The sequence below is a fragment of the Carassius auratus genome, chromosome 18 (genome assembly GCF_003368295.1).
Source record: "Carassius auratus strain Wakin chromosome 18, ASM336829v1, whole genome shotgun sequence".
In the NCBI taxonomy this organism is placed as follows: domain Eukaryota; kingdom Metazoa; phylum Chordata; class Actinopteri; order Cypriniformes; family Cyprinidae; genus Carassius; species Carassius auratus.
Genome location: NC_039260.1, coordinates 4,946,152 through 4,965,654, shown reverse-complemented (window position 1 = coordinate 4,965,654; position 19,503 = coordinate 4,946,152). Strand labels below are relative to the sequence as shown.

General features: G+C 40.0%; 1 protein-coding gene across 2 annotated transcripts; it reads left to right on the top strand.

Moving 5' to 3' along the window:
• The first annotated feature begins 551 nt into the window (after nt 1-551).
• On the top strand, nt 552-5,639 carry LOC113118205 (leucine-rich repeat-containing protein 4-like). 2 transcript variants are annotated; one of them, XM_026287196.1, is made up of 2 exons: nt 552-1,938; nt 2,052-5,639. In XM_026287196.1, the coding sequence occupies exon 2, from the start codon at nt 2,173-2,175 to the stop codon at nt 4,087-4,089; it is 1,917 nt and encodes a 638-aa protein (XP_026142981.1). In that variant the 5' UTR covers nt 552-1,938; nt 2,052-2,172; the 3' UTR covers nt 4,090-5,639. The 2 variants fall into 2 exon arrangements, with proteins under 2 accessions (XP_026142981.1, XP_026142980.1); XM_026287195.1 differs by having other exon boundaries at nt 2,049-5,639.
• The last annotated feature ends 13,864 nt before the right edge of the window (nt 5,640-19,503 follow it).

The window sequence follows — 19,503 nt, the reverse complement described above, 5'->3', positions numbered from 1 at the left end:
TCTTTCTCACTAGTCTGTGCTTTTCTGGTGTCCCTTAAGACTGGCCAGCCAATGCTAGCAGAGTCAGCATTTTCACAAAGATGGTGATCCTGGAGAGCCTTCTATAGCTTCATGCCTGTCTTCATTTGCTTGTCTGTTTTCATCTGTAGTACACAAATTAAAGTATGAAGATGCATTCTTAATAGAAATGTTCTTTACACATTTGTATTTCCAAAAAGCATCACTTATTTCTTAAATAACAATTTTAAAACGGTGCCATTAAAAAACTAGTACAAACTACAGAAAGGTTGCGAGAGGAACAAGAACGCCAGAAGGATAGGAAAAATGAGAGCAAAAGAGATTAACAAGGAAAATGTGAGAAAAGAATTGGAAGAGTATCAATAAGACAGTATAAGAGGAAAGTTTGGAAAGAGGTGAAGGAAAAAAAAAAATAATGAGGATAGAAAGAAAGGATGTAAGTAGAGACAAAAAGAGTCAAAGAATGAGAAGGAAAAAAGATTGAAAAGTGAACCAGGAAGACTTAGAGAGTGTATTGGTGTGTGAGCGTCTGAGAGAGAGAGGCAGTACACTAGGCGAGGAGGGGGAGAATGTGTTAATACACAAGAACACTGCATCAAACCAATGCACTGCTCTGAGCGGGATGCGTCAGCAGTACATTCACGTTTCCACTGAAGGACAAAAGGAGGAGAAAGACTCTGCCGCCTGCAACCCAGTCACACAGAGAGAAATATAGAGAAGAGGGTGAGCACTGGAGGTAAGGACCGCTGCTCTTGCTACTCTCGCCGTTGATGGTCTTCTCTGCCACGCGTGTGCGCGAGCGTGTTTGTGCGTCTCTCTCTCTCTCCCTCGTGTGCTTTTCTGCTGCCCACCTCCCACTGCAGAGTTGTTGCCAACCCGCAGCCTCACGGACAGAGCAGGCGAACTGCCACAACTTACTACCTCAAGACAAGGAAAAATAAAGGAATACCGCAGGATCCACAATGGGGGGAGGGAGGGCAAACTACGGAATCCTCTGCAAGGTATCTCTCTGAAATTATCCACACGTCACACGGCGGCATCAATCATTTTTTTTTTTTTTTCTGACACTGAGAAGAAGGAAAGAGAGGAAGCCAGACAGAGAAAGAGTGAGAGAGAACCCACGAGAAGCAAACGATCAGCGGATAGGGAGAGAGCTTCACCACTGCTGCGCTGCTGTTGCTGCTGCTCCCCCCGTCCTCTTTCCCACCTCCCCCCTTCTGCTCCCGCAACACCACCCCCGAGCCCCCCTCTGGAGAAATTGATGGATTATTGCTAACTGTGCACGCGGCAGTCCGCAGCTGCTTCAGCGATAGACAGAAGCGAGGACTGAGTTAAAAAAGCAAGACGGAATGACCGCAGTGTATGTCTGTTAGCCTTTTTGGATTCATCAACGCACGGCTAATCAGCTGAACAAGTGTAGTGGGGGGTGGATGATGGCAAACTAAAAAAAAAAATAAAAAAAAAAAACCGCTTAGTTTAGGAGAAAGACGAATCTGAAAAGACTGTGGGATTTTTTTCCCCTCTTCTGTTTTCTCCTTTTTCTCTTTTTATATTTTTTCTTAGCTTAATGTGCATGTACTTCGGCAATGGAGTCTTGTGAAAATTGTTCAGTGCTATTCAGCATCGCCTTCCAAGGACACTTAATGGGGGAGCTGAGAGGAGATCTTTTCCAAGCTGACTGGATCCGTGCACCTGCTTAGCTAACTGGGCCTTACCTCTTGAACCAGTTTAACTGAATGCCACTTCTCACTGGAATTAATAGGGGCCATTTTGGCAAATCAGTTCACGATCCAGTTTACTTTTATGAAAGAAAAAGCTGAAAATGCTGTGCTGTGATCTTAGTGGGAAACATGCATGAACAGTGCTGGGGTTTTGCTTCAAAATAAAGGATTATTCTAAGGACAACTCCGAGCTAATGAGGTAGGTGCATTCTATCTCAACATATGTATTCTATAGGTCTGCTTTTTCCCTTCTTCACTCATATTTTTCTGCCCCCGTCTGTCCCTCTCTTTCTCTCTCTGTGTTTAAAGCAGAACCATCCTGCACTGTCAATGGCAAACAGATGCAGAGTCTTGCTCAAACCAGGGTAGGGCCACTGTTCTCCGTACCCCAGCCAAATCCACACGCGATGTTGAATTATGAACGCTGCACATCATGAGTCTCTTGTGGCAGGTAACTGTGCACCGTGCCTGCAACGCAGCCCTGCTCTGTGCAGTCTACCTCATGGTGCAATCGTGGAGTGTGCGCGCCGCCCCCTCCGGACCACTGACGTGCCCTGGTGTTTGTTCCTGTGGTAACCAGTTCGTTAAGGTGGTGTGCACCAGGCGTAGCCTGGTTCGAGTGCCCCCAGGCATTCCTGCCACCACTAGGCATTTAAACCTGATGGAGAACAGCATAGAGACAATTGAAGCTGGCACCTTTCAACACCTCCATCACCTGGAGGTGCTACAACTGGGAAGGAACTCTATTCGGCAGATCGAAGTGGGGGCCTTCAGTGGCCTCAACAGTCTCACCACACTGGAGCTGTTCGACAACCGATTGACAGTGATCCCAAGTGGTGCTTTTGAGTACTTGTCTAAACTGCGGGAATTATGGCTCAGGAACAACCCTATTGAAAGCATACCTTCCTACGCATTCAACCGTGTTCCCTCTCTAATGCGTCTAGATCTGGGAGAGTCAAAGAAGCTGGAGTATATTTCTGAGGGAGCTTTTGAGGGATTATACAACTTGAAATACTTAAACCTTGGAATGTGTAACCTGCGGGAGATGCCAGCCCTGACCCCTTTGGTAGGGCTGGAGGAGCTAGAGATGTCTGAAAACTATTTCCCAGAGATAAAACCTGGGTCCTTCAGGGGTTTGAAATCCCTGAAAAAGCTGTGGATTATGAACTCTCGGATCACCACCATAGAGAGAAATGCGTTTGATGATGTCACAGCCTTGGTTGAGCTCAACCTGGCTCATAATAACCTTAGCTCTTTGCCCCATGACCTTTTCGCACCCTTGAGTTACCTTGTGGAACTCCATTTGCACCACAACCCCTGGCATTGTAACTGTGATGTCGTGTGGCTGGCCTGGTGGCTGAGGGAGTACATTCCCACTAATTCCACCTGTTGTGGACGCTGCCACACTCCTGCTTACCTGCGTGGACGCTACCTGGTGGAGGTGGACCAGAGCACTTTCCAGTGTTCAGCACCTGTAATCCTGGATGCCCCAAGGGATCTTAACATCTCCGCTGAACGTGTAGCTGAGCTGAAATGTCGCACAGCCCCCATGTCATCAGTTAGGTGGCTCCTGCCTAATGGAACAGTTTTGACCCATGGCTCTAATCACCCACGGATATCAGTGCTTAATGACGGGACGTTAAACTTCTCCAATGTGCTGCCAGCAGACACAGGTGTGTACACCTGCATGGTCACCAACATGGCTGGCAACTCCAATGCTTCAGCCTACCTGAATGTGACTGCAGCTGAGCTCAACACTTCTAACCTGAGTTACTTCACCACGGTGACAGTGGAGGAAGTGGAGCCCACCTCACAGGAAGTGATCAAGCCAAAGACGGTAACCGCCTCCCCCTCCGTCTTTCAGCCAGTTTTTATCTCTACGCCGACCGTTTTACTTCAGACACCTCGACAGGTCTCTGTGCCGACTGTACGCGGAACAACAAGCCCACCTGCCAGTCTTGATGAGGTCATGAAGACAACTAAGATTATCATTGGGTGCTTCGTGGCAGTCACCCTGCTTGCTGCTGTTATGCTCATAGCTTTCTATAAGCTACGTAAACGGCACCAGCAAAGGAGCACGGTTGGGACTATAGAGGCCTTTCAGATCAAAGACGATGCTCCTACCACCCATAGAATGACATGTATACCAGGTGAAAGTGGAATGATGTTAGTTAGCCTGAGAGATCACAACAGCACCTACAAACACAGCTCCTACAGATCAGCACACTCTGCTCCCTGGGAAGAGAATAACACCCTGCTCGATCCTCGCAAAACAACCATCAGCACTATCCCTGAACCCTACCCGATCAAAACTCACACAAAGGAGAAGGTACAGGAAACACAGATATAACATGCCTACCGCCTTCTCCTGCTCTGTCTTTTATTCTGTTCATCATAAAAACATGCAATAGAATGCCCAACAGAAAAAGACAGCAAATACTTTTGTACGCAGTGCAAAAATGAGACTGGTTTTCTTGTACATGCTTATACATAAATATATTAATATAAATATATAAATCAATCCACTATGGGATGATACAGGAAACAGATTATATAAAAATGAATTTACTATTTTCTAACTTGTAACTCCTATTTAAGATGGGAAAATGTGACGATGCTGATACGACATTGCAAACGAAGACAGATTTGTTTGAAAAGGAGCAAACTGTGATTTTTAGACCATGCTGTATATGATGCAGTCAAGTCCCATTTATACAGAGAACTTTCTAAGTAACTGTCCACTGATTGATCTTTAAAGGCTTATCTTCTAAAAGCACCAAGAATTTGTATTGTGCCAAATGTTATACTTGCAATAAAAGAGACTGGCTTAAGAGATAGGAGACAAAACATTGCAAAACCCAGGAAGGACACCAAGAGAGAATGAAAGCAGCTGGATTTACAGAGTCTGCTGTTCTGCAGTTCTCAGCCAAATGTTTTTTTTGGGCTGCGCCATAGTTTTGCACCAAGCGTTTAACAGTACGTTTCCAGAACAGACATCCTGCTTGCTTTTTGAGTTTAACCTTCTGACTATTACTCTGATGTTCCTCTTGTTTTTGAGAAATCGGATTGACTATCCAGACTATCCATCCAGTTTCAGGAGTTGGATATTGATTGCTTTTTCCTGTTCCTTTCAGATCCTGTACTGCGTTAATTATGATTTGAGTGGCTTTTAGGGCTAATTTAGTAAACGCATTACAACAGTTGCTTCAGATTAGTAGTGCAAGGGCTCACCTGGATGTTAGTTTGCAAGACTCACAAGAAGGTTGCAGTGACTGGATGGATTGCTGCAGGTTCACATTAACATGGTTTCACAGTTTCTTTATTGATAAAAGGATTCAAATGAATGTGTGAATTATGGGCTTTCCTTTATTGCGATCGTTCCAACAGCAATTTTCTTTGTCCTTATTTTGAGCAGCACTATTTTTATGAGGAGTCTACAGAGGTTAAAACAATAAAAAGAAAACATTTGGTTTGTATTTCTCTAAACTAAACTCCTAACTTTTGTCTTTTTTTCAACCTCAGGACATTTACTTAATTATTAAATTCTGACAACCACAGAAGCAGCCAATACTTTGCTTTTCTGTCTCAGAAAAATTGATTTCACTGATACAGTGATTTAGACTGCAATGAGCTGTCACATGGTGAAATTTCTGGCTTCAGTAATGTGGTGACATCCTAATTCTGAATAGGTATTTGATGGGCTTGTTCACACACACACATAGATGCACACACAAACTCATCAGCCTTGTTTCCTGATGCAGTGCCTAATGATGAAATGTTATTTGAAACATGAGCTATGTTCATTTATAGTAGTTTGACGTGCCTCGTTCAAAGCTCAGGAATCAGTGTGCTTGCATATGTTATGTTGAGTGCAGCATTTAATCCTTTATTGATCTGCTTAACCTGCTACATCCACCAAATTAGAGGTTGAGAGAGAGAGTTGGAAGAGAAGCATTTAAGGGTTATGATTTAGGTTGATTTCTGATGGAACATTCAACCTTCCTGAGGTCTTGAATAATCTAAAATAAATTTACAACAAGAATGTTTGTTTAATTCCAAAAAAAAAAAAAAAAAAAAAGAAAGAAAGAAAAATTTAGTATTGTTTTCCTTAATGTCAGCAGCTTTATTCTGGCAAGGGATTGCACTGAAATGTTAAAGAGACATTATTTTTATATATATTTTTTATAAAAAAAATATTTTACCACAACATTCATCATAAACTCAGCATGTGTCGAATATATTGCAACAAATAATTGAGGTATTTTCTCTTGGTGTCATGCAAAGTAGGAGAATTTTTCGGCTCCAATGGACACTAATGTGCCAGTATGCTGTACACATTTAGCAAGGGGGGAAGAGTGTGGGCAGGCTGTAATCAGGGGCAAGGGCATCTTCAGATCTGAGGCTGCAGTAACCCTTCCTTTACCTCCCTCACACACATCAATTTACTTGTCTTGGAGAACATAGCCAGGCCAGAGCAAACACCCACCACCAAACTGCTGCAATGATACACACACAAAAACACCCTTAGACCATTACATGTCCTTATGTTTTTACATTATTCAGAGGAAAGAGGCTTTATAGCACACTGCGGTGTTGTATCTGTGGATGATGAGGCTTGTAAATTTAATCTTTAATGTCTGTAGGACTTGCACTGACTTGGTTGATGTGACATGGCTTTTAATGGCTTTGTTTGGCCAAAATGCCAGATCTTTTTTTTCTTTTTTTTTTTATGATAATGACAGGATCAAGTTCAACTGAATTCCACTTAAAGAGGCAAATGAGCCTTACAAAGCTGTTGATGTTGAAGCTGTATAGCAGTTTCCTGTCTTTTCCAAACCATTCCAACCAACGTAAAACCACAATTTCTCAATTCAGTTCTAGACTTCAAAACAATGCAGGATCTGATCTTTAATGGGAATAGCATGTGCTATCTGAGCAACAACAGCTTTTCGCCATTAGGCTTATCACTTTCATTCCTTTTTTTTCCCATCTGCTTTTTTATTACGTTAATTGACATTATTGACTTCCTGCGTCAACACTAGCACAGTGTGAGACCACTATGGAGGAAGGCTTTTGATGGATTCTCCATGGGAGACTTATCAGTCGCACAATTATCCTGACAGATTTGAGGATCGCATTTTCCCCTCACCCTCCTCCTTCTGCTGACTGATACATTAGCTTTCTGTAGACTGATAGATAGAGATGAAGAGGGAGAGGGACCTTAGAGAAGAGAGCTCACCAGATGCTTATCAGTTAATGAAGTGTCTGTGCAGGGCTGGGCTTTTCTTTCAATGGTTCTGGGCTCTGACGGTCATCTTGGCCATGGGTGAGTGGCATGCTGGTTTGCCGTTATTACAGTGGTGAGGCCTCTACTAGGTTATAAAGATTAGCTCTCTTGATTTGGTAGTAGAAGAAAAAGGGGTGAAGAATATGCCAGAGTGCTTTGCTCCAACTATAGTTTGAATTAATTGCAAGTTTGACTGGATATTAGTGGCGAGATTTCTAAAAGTATTAACAAACTATTAAATCCATTATACCGGACTATGAATTTTAAAAGTCATTCTGTTTGATGAAACACAATGATGACACATTTTTGAAACGCGCAGGAGTCGAACGCTTTAGAATGAGATTTGTTATTGCGGAATGCATTAGGAGATCATTAATAAACGCAGTAAAAGTTGATTGTTCATCTAAATTAATATTCATCTAAGACATTTTAACGTAAAATAAATTATGATGACACTTTAGTTTAAGGTTTAATTTGTTATTAGGTATTGCATTAGGGGATCATTAATAAACACTGTAAAAGTTGATTGTTCATTTGCATGAATATTCATCTAAAACATTTTACCATGCAAAAATAATGATAACACTTTAGTATACGGGTTTAATTTGTTATTAGGTAATGCATTAGGGGTTCATTAATAAACACTGTAAAATTTGATTGTTCATTTGCATGAATATTCATCTAAAAACATTTTACCATATAAAAAATAATGATAACACAAGGTTTGATTTATTATTAGGTAATGGATTAGGGCATCAAACACTGTAAAAAAAAATGTTCATCTACATAAAACATTTTAATCTAAAAAACATAATAATTGTAACATTTTACAATAAAGTTCAATTTGTTAGTAGGTAATGCATTAGGTAAGGTACCAAAAATGAACCTTGTGAAAGGTGTTTGTTTATTCCTCTACATTAATATTTATATAGTACGTCAAATAATTAATGCTTTATCCTATTCAAATGCATTAAGCATAGGATCGGATTTTTCATTTACACAGTCTATGCGATCAGTCAAGCATGCTCTAATTGGGCTTGTACTACAAGTTATTGTGTCATTCTCAAACAAAAACCTTGGCATTCTTAGAAAGAGGGGTTTCATTAAGCCCGACATCCGAACCAAATTAACACAGAAAGGGTGTGAGGATGTACAGTAAGCTGGTAGCACTCTGGTTATCTGGGATCAAGTAATTCATGAACTAGATTCAAGATAAACAATGTGGTCTTGTAAATTGCTTTGAACTAAATGGGAACTAACAATTTAGAATTTGTTTTCACATATTTTGCTCGACCCCCGTGCAAGAAAACAAAAGACTAAGGCACAGAGAATGTTGTACGGGAAATATCACCATCGAACCATCAGATAAAGAAAATGCAGGGCCGTATCTCTGTGCCCCAGGAACGTCCAGACAGCAGACAGATGCCCACTGAGAATTTAATCATATATCTGTAACACAGTTTTTTTCTGTTGAGGGATGTAACAACATTGTTCTGCTTTCATTCTGAAGTGATAACTGGAATGAGCTGCCTTCCTACATTTTTAAAAACAATCTGACAGCTAGAATTTCCTCCTATTGATTTCTGTTTGAGGACAAGCAGAGCCGTAACGGATGCTTGTCGCAATGCTCCCTGACAGATTTACAAATTAAAAGCTTGTCCGAATCCATTTTGGAGAAAACGAAATGTTTTATTTAGCGCGATTTTGTTGTATTTGCTAGATGCTTTTAGCAGCATAGTCCCTTCACAAGATGATGCGTTTTACAGAACCAGCCACCTAAGATCAAGGTACGAGATTCGACGCCCATCAGAAGGAACGCGAGTGTGTGTGTGTGGGTGTTGCATTGGCGGCATGACTTGGAAAGGGATGAGGAGTGTATTCAGGGGCCTCTGCAGCCTCCTACGTGATTATCTTGCCTGGAAATACTGAACTTGTTTGTTTGTTTACTTAAAGTCCAATCCTCCCGTTGCTTATGAAGCTTTTAGGACAAAAACAAACACGGTGGCTAAGTGCCGTCAGACCCTGACGAAATGCAAACCAACGGACGATAAACATCCTTGAGGTAGAGGAAAACCACACCAATAAATTCCCGGAATTTTTCACAAGAACATACCAACATACCATAATTACATCTGACAAGGCTTTATAAAATATAGATGAAAAGAGGGAATTTTCAAGGTCCCCTCAAGGTTTCCAGTTATGATACATTTGAGGAGTTATGAATGAAGCATTCATGGATGAAGAAGTGCCACCTTCAAGGTTGGCGTCTCCTTTGCTCAAACTCCACATATCAACTTGCACAATTCACAGCAGTCTGCTGGATGACAAGTGTGCATGTGGGTTTTATGTTTGATCCAAAGTGACCACATGTGTTTAATAAGAATCACGTGAAAGTGATAAATTGGTTACTCGACCGTTTGCTGCTGAGGAATCATAATGCTACTATACACACATCAAGCCCATGTGACACTTCAGCCATAAACTAGTTGTAGTCTATAATGTGTTAGGTGTTTCATTTGACCTGCTCTAACCTGCTGTCATTTAAGATATAAGCAATGGAAAAGCATTCCTGAAGGGAGAGTCCTCCAAATATGGATAAAGCAAGAAAACAACAACAACAAAACTTGCAAATGTGAGGAATCTTAAATCTCAAGCTTTATAGGTTTAATATTAATATTTGTTATTACATATGTAGCTACATAATATAAGTCATTATATATTTTCCCATTAAAATATATATTATGTATATGGCAGAAACATACAATATCTATCTGATAATTCATATTTGAAAATATTGAAATTGCTTGTTTGCTATCCAATATTTATTTTAATAAATTAAATACTTGCCTAAGCACTTTATTGGCTTAAAAGGTTTTCATACTGTCACTTTCGGTGCATGTGGGTTGTTATTGACACTAACAGCTTGGTGTCTATTATCACAAAATACAAAAATGAATTGGTGCAATAATGCTCGATTCGTAAATGGCTGTGCTTTTTTTTATTTATTTTATCAAATTTAGTACAGGCTAGCTACTCCTACAAAATGTGTCACACTTTCAATAAACACCATGGAAGGTGATTCTGTTATTCAACTGTGATTCAACACTCTAATGCTGTGGGCGTTAATGACATACACAACAGAAGAATTAATTAATGTGAGAACTATTAGAATTGTATCGGGGGAATCCAACGTATCAGTGGGAAACATTCATTAAATAATGGAACATCTGTGGTATGAAATTAACTGTATATGCACTCTGTATTTCTGTATCAATGTCTCTCATTATAATATTCTAATGCAAAAGGCTGATTCCAATCAGCTGTTATGGATCAACTTCATCAACTACTGTAGCAGCCTTCCATTTTTCCTCATTCCTTCACTTTTTCCTTAGAACATCAAAGGAGTGCAAAAGCACCAAAAACCTTTTTTTGTGACTCAAAAGAACAATATAACATACACTACAACTTAATTTTCAGTTTTCTGACACCATAATATAGATAACATGCCCACAACTCCCAGACTTTAGAACATAACATGCTATAAGTTCTACATCTGTGTCAATATGGCAGACAGACAAAGAGATATGGAAGAGATAGAGAGAAAATCTGAAGCTAAACATGAAATATGAAGGAGAACCCAATGCCTGCACCAAGGCCAGGGATTCAGTGTTTGCTCAACATGTCACAGTTCTTACCGCTTTCAACATAGCAGAGATCCTGAGTCAGATCTCTTGAGAACCCGTCTAACTAATTCATGTATACTACACACATCTCGTCTCAGGGCTTATCACAAAGCAGTTTAGATAAATTATACATATCAAAGAAGACAAAAAGCACCAGCATCATCTTTAAATCCCAGAAAAGTGAAAAAAACTTAAGTAGGTTTTATCAAAGCATTGCATCATTTTACTGTGGCAAAACATTGAAATATTATCCTGCCAGAAGCACTGCTTAGCAGCTGCTCACATGCTCCAATGCAAAGCCTACAGAATGTACCAGCATACCATGTCGTACACACTATATGTAACATACCGTTTTCATGAATTCTATATGAAATTACCTCAAGTGACATATGGTTACAATCCTGGAAGTAAAAATATTTTCTTGGTACAGTTTTTGAAAGAATGTCCCACTTCCCTGGCATTCAGAATCAAATAAAATGTAATTAAATAATTGTAAATAAAAATAAAATGAAATATCAAAGCTAATAAATCAAAGAACAAAATATTTCACACACAAAAAAAATAATAAATTTACTTATATTCAGGCCATCCAATATGTAGATGAGATTTCTTCTTCATTGGAACAGATTTGGAGAAATTACATCACTTTCTCACTAGTGGATCCTCTGAAGTAGACTGATTTTGCTCTTAAGCAGTACTTAATCTGTGCATATTTCTCTCCTGATTCAGACAAGACAACTTTTTCACTGCACAAATCAATATTATGAATAGAGGATTCATATTTCAGCTAGAAGCAACAATTTGAAGCTAAAAACATCTTCATGATGGATTTGTTTATTACAAACATGCAGCTTTTCACTTCACAAGACATTAATGAATTGTCCAAAATTGTGTTGTGGATGTTCGTGATGCTTTTATCAGCTGTTTGAACTCTCATTCCAATGGCACCCATTCACTGCAGAGGATTCACTGGTGAGCAAGTGATATAATGTTAAAGTTCTCGAAATCTGCTCCAAAACTTATCTACTTCTTGAAATTATAAATTGATTGAAAATTAATTAAGATGACATTGCTGACTGAGTAGAAGATGGATGAATTGGAATGAGAAAGATTCAGAAAGAATCAGAGCAGCTGGGTGGTCATAAAAATGGAAATATGGAGCAAATATAGCAGCTCTCAGGGCATAAACAGTGTGGCTGACACACACAACAGAACGCAAATCAAAAGGCCAATACACATCACCGTTATATGGGTGACACATACACTCTATTGATTTGCTCTGTGTGTTGTGTGTGTTGAAATGTCAGGTTTTTTTTTTCTCTTTAAAGCGTTACACTCACCATGTCATTCAAATCATGCTTTCCTCTCTACATACGGTGTTAAGGTGAGCTGCTTTTGTGAATGTCATCAGATCAATAAAAAAATCGTCTGAGCAGAAACAGAAAACAAAGGGAATTGGTGGAAAGATTGATTACAACAAAAAGATAAAAATCAAAAAGGGGGAATCCATTTTACCCTACAGCTTTTAAAATTCAAACACTGCTTTCTTCGCCCTATACTAATCTCGCCACTGCAAAGGGGGGAAATAAGCCTCATAAACTGCTGGCTGCTAGAAAGCAGGATTGCAGAGCAAAGGATATTAAAATCCCAAAAGTGCCTTTTCTTTTGTTGAGTAGAGGGGATTGAAACAGTGAACCTGACAAACTCATTTAGCTTAATCCTCACATTTGGGGCCCTGGGAGAGAAACACTAGTGCACCCACACAGGGCACGGCAGTGTACGCGACATGTTCGAAAACTGACTGAATCAACACGACCTCCTTAGATGGGTGTTTGTTTTCCTCGACGCAGCCGTTTTTATGTTTGTGTGGGAGTGAATGTATTTTATATGTGTGAGACAATACGAGAGACTGAGCTGTCTAAACTGATCCAGCAAAATATGTCAATATTTTTATTATTTACTCATTAAAATTTTCAATAAAATGTTTTTATTTTGGTCTATCATTTCATAAAGTCAGATTATGCTCGTTTGCACACATGCACTCTCACACTCCAGTAACTTCGTTAACCGCCTCTCTAAAACAGATCTAATTATCATCTAGGTGAATACCGCATATATCAGCGAAATGATTGAAGCTGCTGAATTGCAGCCACCCAATTTCGAAGCGAACGACAGTTTCCGAGCGACGCCGTTCTCCGTAGCTTCATTAACAGGCGTATAGCGCTACTTCCCTGTCTCCTCAAGGCAATGTCCCATGCTAAGGTTGTATTTGCAATTAGCCCTGATCCCTTTGGGAACTTCAGCAGCGGAGGCCTCAATGACATTCACCACGGCAACGAGCTGTCCTTTATGGCTGGGTTAATTAAGCCCCGGACAGCCTGACTTCCTCATGAACTCTGCCATATTGTATATCAAGACTAGAGATGCATATGGCAGGATACTGCAAATATACCAAGTTCATTTAACCAAGACCTGTGGAATATTATTAACCCAACAAATTTCAACTGTAGTTGGGTTTGTGTGTGTGTGTGTGTGTGTGCCATTGCATTTCAAACCTGTTGACATAGTGTAACAAAAATTACTCATTCTAAATCCAACAACCAGTTTTAGAATGTTGGTATTTGTTGGGTAAGTGTGAACCAGCCTGAACAGTACATGACTACACCATCTGTACTTACAGGGACATTTCCTTTGTGATTAAGCGTATTTAACAGCGGAAGATATTTCAATTACCATGTTAACCACACAAATTTATACAAATCTAAATAATTAATGTTTAAGGTTAATAATTAAGGTTTTCTGAAAGCATTGCATCATTGTAAAATGGCAAAACTTATATATCACTTTCAAAACCATCGCTTAGCTGTTAGCCCACATGCTCCTATTATATATTAGTGGTGGGCCGTTATCGGCATTAACGTGCTGCGTTAACGCGAGACTCTTATCGGGCGATAAAAAAATTAATCATTGTTAATCTATTCTCAAAGTTGGGTTGAGAGCTGGGTCTATATTAAGCAAGCTATATTGACTTTCACCTTGATATTTTATATAACCAACTGGCTGAGGCCAGCCTAAAAAGATTCTCAGGACAGTTGACGGGCCACTGCTGTGCATCGTCGCGAAAGCTTATCTTTTTCACTTGTTTTTAAGCCTTACCTCGCGTGTTGATTTAAACATTAAAGCATCCAAACACAAGACGCGGAAAAGCTGAACTGAGTAGCTGGTTACTCGCGCGCTGTGTTCGGTGCGGAGAGAGAGAGAGCCACGTATCACGGACAGCGACACTGAACCGAGCTCTCTTCTGCGAAGTTCTCCTCGAAGTCTCTCCTGCACCTGAACGAACAAATACAAATCACAGATTGAACAAACAAAAAGATGTGAAAGAGCCCAATTCAGTACTCGCGGTGTTCTGGTGTTCAGGGCTCACGCAGAGAAAGGCGTCTCAAAACACTTGAACATCGAATTTGCTTATTTTTGCTCTTGTGCCGACAAATACATATAAAATAAGTCAAAATATCCACCTTGGAAATTATGCTCGAAAAAAACTGTCAGTTATTTCTTAAGTGAAAGTAAACAGTTGGGGAGAAAAATAGGATGTGTATTATATTGGATGATTTCATCATCTCTTAATGGGACCGCGCCTAATTTAGCGACTGGCTGCTGTAATTTTAATCCAAGAAAATGAAAGAAAATCACTCACTGCTCTTGACTGAATAAATTTGTAGTTTTAACAGTCAAACCAAAAATTATTCAGACACCAGATATATTTTTTGATATATATAGCAAAACTGTAATAATGTGAGAAATGTTGAAGGTGTCTGAATAAATGTAGGTTTGATTGTATATTTCATTTTTACATTGAAGACTATCCAGTGCTATTTTACATTTAATTATTTGGTTTCTGTACCTTGACACCTACAAACTTTAAGAAAAATTAAACATTGGTGTGAAACAGGGGTAAGGTTGTTTGCACCTTGTGGAATGTGGAATTAGTTTACAGCTTTTTCAAGCACTTTGTGATGCATTTTGGAAACAGGAGATGAGCCCCTTTTCTAATGCACCACCTAGCTTGATAAACCCCTTCTCAAAGACTTACTGTTTGTCAATTTTATCTGGGTAACACACATATTCTGAATGCCTTCGGCAGAATTTGAATGAGCCATTTTAATCTAGATTAATTTCAAGATCACAGTGAGATTAACCTAGATTTAAAAAAATAATAATATATGCCCACCACTAATATATATATATATATATATTTTATTACTTTATACATTTTACTCCTCCCATTTTATGGTGGCAGGTTAGTGGCACATAAAGTTGCAAACCGCTCACCAAGATTTAGAGGGAAGTTTAGAGAAAGGGTTGGAGATTAAAAGAGGTAGGCACAGAAAGAGAAAGTTCTCAGTGTCTTTACTGTGTTAGTGCGATGTGTTTGTGATTTCAGTCCACACCATGGGGTGAATACCACACAAAAGTAAAGTGCGATGTGTTTGTGATTTCAGTCCACACCATGGGGTGAATACCACACAAAAGTAAAGTGCGATGTGTTTGTGATTTCAGTCCACACCATGGGGTGAATACCACAAAAAAAGCACATCTGATATGTCCGAGTTATACATTTGAAGGCTCTCTATAGGTGACTCTCTGTCTGGCTGCAAGAAAGTTGTGACTAGTCTTTCTAAGCGCTGCCCTCCAGAATCGCCTCTGGCACTAAACAGTTCAAACTCCCAGGAAAAGGTCAAAATATGATGTACTGAAAAATACAGCATGGACAGCGGAAGTCTGAGCAGCCAAAAACTTTCCTAGACAAGGTGTCACACATCTGTACACCATCTCAGCAAAGATCACAAATTTGTAAAAGCATTGTTCTGCGTGCTGCTGATTCCCCAGACCACTGAGATGTGCCCTGCTTATTCAAGTCAATTCTCTGGCAGCTATTAACCCCCAGCTGTTCATATGCCATTAGATAACCATCATGTTAATAGATGTAAACAAAATCTGCCAGGCTGCGCGTTTTAGGAAGGTGCAGCAATTTGCAGGGCTCAGATTCAGTGGCATCCGCGATGACATTTGGAGTGACTCATTTCATCTGGCAAACAATTTACTGCCTCTCTCTTGGCAAAAACCTTGAACATATTCAGTCACACACAACATTCAATCATGTTTGTTATCTTTCTCGGAGTACAAAGTTAAGGATTAAAAGATCACGTCTTTAAAAGTTTGCTTGCAGCTTTTCATAAATATTGAGAGCAGCCATTAAAGGGCACCTATTACGCTCCTCTTTATACGATGTAATCTAAGTCTTCGGTCTCCCCAGAATGAGCAAGTTAAGTTTCAGCTCAAAATACCCCACAGATCATTTATTATATCATTCTGAAAATGCATATTTTTGAGTGGTAGCAGAAACAGTCTGTTTTTGTGCATGTCTCTTTAAATGTAAATGAGCTGCAGTTCCCCGCCCTCTTTTCCAGAATAGGGCTGTACCTTTCCAACACTTTTTTTTTTGCTTTTGATTATCATGTCTATGGCACTGAAATTGTGTTTTAAAGACCTAACAGTTTAAACAGTTTAAAACAGATATACGGTTTTCGGAGCGCTCACATCCAAAGCATGCACACAGAAATTGCCCGTCACATGGCATGTGTGTACTAAACCGAGTTCTCTTTCAAATCTTATTGCGCTTAAACTTTCAAGTACAAGTTTAAGTTTCTATTAAAAACACACATAAGTTACAAAATCACAGTCAGTTTTGTCTGTGACGGTAAACAGCTGGGAAAGAAATCACATGTTTACATTAGATCCGTTTAGTGACTGTTAATTAGGACTGCAGCAATAAATGCAATAAATCTGGATGGAACTAATGGAACTAATCAGCAATAAATCTCCATCACATATTTTCGGACAGAGCGGCATTTACTTACATAGAACTGTAGTTCACTGACAAGTTAACAAAAAAAATTGGATATAAAATGCAGGTGATATTGTTTTGCGATTATGAAAATGAAGTAATCGTTTGCGATAGTGACAGCTGTTTGCATAGCTTCTCCATGAACTACGGCTCTTTGTAGTAAATGCTGCTCCATCTAAAAGCATGTGAAAAAAAAAACATTTAATAAAGTTTTTACTCCAAACTCACTTCATAACGTCAGTCAAGTGTTTGAAATAAAATCTTCTGTGAGATGATGTGACTTCTTACACAGAATAGGGTACACAATATATTTCATAGCATCCCAAGTAGTGACGAATGCATTGCATTATAAATATACGTTACAATGAAAATTATAATAATAGAAATCAGATAAACCATATATTGTCATAGCTGTGTGTTTATTTGTCACGTTGAATCAATAAAAGTAGTTAAATCTTCTGTTTATCCAACTACCACTATAGGCATTTCCTGGGTTTCTTCTGCAATGTGTATTTGGACTTTCGGCATGAGTGCGCCCTCTGGCTTTTGGATGGAGGTTTACTTATGATGACAGAACCGTGCTTTCCTGAAAGATACACATGCATGACAATCGCGGCTTCTGTCTTATCGCGGTTTCGATTTCATTTTCGATTTATCATGCAGCCCTACTGTTAAAGAGTAACTAAACCCTACACCAACTTTTTTTAGTTAATGATCTGTACGAATTGGGCTTTATTAGTGCTGTTCATTGATTCAAGTAACTTTTTTGACATTTGAGTATAAAGTTTTTAAATTCTACAATATATGGTGTAAAAACGTCTGAGTGCTGCCCTCTTCAGGTTGAACGGTGGCTACTGCAGTTGATTTTTCCTATTGGTGGCAAGTGCCCCAAGCGGTGGCAGGTGACGTAAGCAGTTTCCAGCTCACCACGCCCCTTGGTACGAGCTACCACGCCTTGGCCGTATAAAAACCCATCTTGTTCCGTCAAAATTACTGTAGTGAGTCAGGAGTTGGAATTGCGAGTATTTATATATTTTATAATTTATATAGTTATTTAGATTATTCCGTTTAAGTAAGTATTGTTTGAAGCATAGTTAGTTAGTAGGATAGTATTGCATCAGTTAGGATAGCTTCAAGTTAGCGTAGATTTATCTGTATTTAGTACAGTGGTCAGGATGGCACGTATATGTAGTGTTGCTGGTTGCGACAGCACTGCTGGACTGCATAGTTTTCCAGTAGACTTTAAAATTAGGCACCAGTGGTTGCATGCACTTGCCCTGGAAGACCGCGAGTTCCCGCCTAGAGCTGGAGTGTGCAAACTGCCTTTTACGCGAGATTGCTTCTCCAACGCAATGGAGGTGGAAATGGGCTTCTCCACACAGCTCGCACTGAAAAGCGACGCGGTGCGGGAGTTAACAGCGCAGTTTGAGCCAGCGGCTCGAATTGATATGGCTCAGGCCACAGTCACCTCGACATCCTCCACTTCAGGTGAAGGTGGGGGAGAAAAGTCCTCTACTTCAGATGAACGCTTTGTTGCAAAGCTACTTGCGTCACTACAGTCACTCCATTTAAGCGACTCTGACAGCTGCTGTCAATCAATCTGTCACTGCAGGTCTCAGGTTCACGCCCCACGCACTCAGCCCCACCCTCGGTTCATTCCCTCTATCTCCGCTGTGCTCTGCCCACTTTTCAGCATTTTTCAAATATTGCCAGTGGGTGGAGTCAGGCTCTGACCAGGGGTTAAGTTACCCTTTAATATAACCAAAACAATGAAATACTGTAAAAGCAGAAAATCACTCACTGCTTTGAACTTCTATAGCTGTAGCGGGGGTGGTGTTAGCGCAGTGGATAAGACACACGTCTGTGGTGTGGGAGACCCGGGTTCGAATCCACTGTGAGGCACCAATGTGTCCCTGAGCAAGACACTTAACCCCTAGTTGCTCCAGAGGCGTGCGACCTCTGACATATATAGCAATTGTAAGTCGCTTTGGATAAAAGCGTCAGCTAAATGAATAAATGTAAATGTAAATGTATAGCTGTAATACGAAGTCATTTCTTACTTGAATGCTGCTTTTAAATGCTCTATCATAAAGATAAACATGGCGGATTGTGTGTGGCTCACTCATGGTGGGGTCTCTGCTAATACAACAGTGTCTGTCAACAGTTGTGGGCGGGCTTGTAAAATGTGATGTCATTTTAATGGATACTGCAAATGGTTTTGTTCTGAGACACTGCTTATGATTTATGGAGATAAAAAAAAAAAAGGAGCAAGTGGATTTTTGTCATTATAGGCAAATAAATTGGCATGAGCACCATATCTTATAACTGAGGGAATTGGGCTCATTCAATCAAACTCAATCAAACTCTATCAAACGCTCACGTAAACCGGCATAATAACAAGCAACCGAATACGCTCATCCATGTGATCCGGTGCGGCTTCGGAGAAAGTGAGTTAAATCTAGTCCGTGGTGGAGGTTTGCGGAGTCCACAGAGGACGGGAGTGATGAGCAGAAAAGCGCTAATCTCAGCCATGTTTCATTTCACATGTTGCTATGAATAATTCAGCAGTGGATTACTCCATCACACTCATGGCCTCTCTGCCTGCATCTCTACTCTCATTAAAAAGCCCATAACGTCAGAGTCCCTGACTTTAAACCCCTGCAACACACAGAAATGTCGAGCCACATGCCTCGGCGCATGGATCAGCTGCCTGTGGCTATGAAGGGGACATAAGGTGCCTAGTTATAGTAAGTGCAAACATACATCTTCTGGGAGAACACTGGAAATTATCTTGGCTGTATTAGTACCTATGTAAATTAATTTAGAGGACTTTGTTTAGAACAATGTGTGCAGACTCTGATAGGTATGTATTCGATTGTTTAA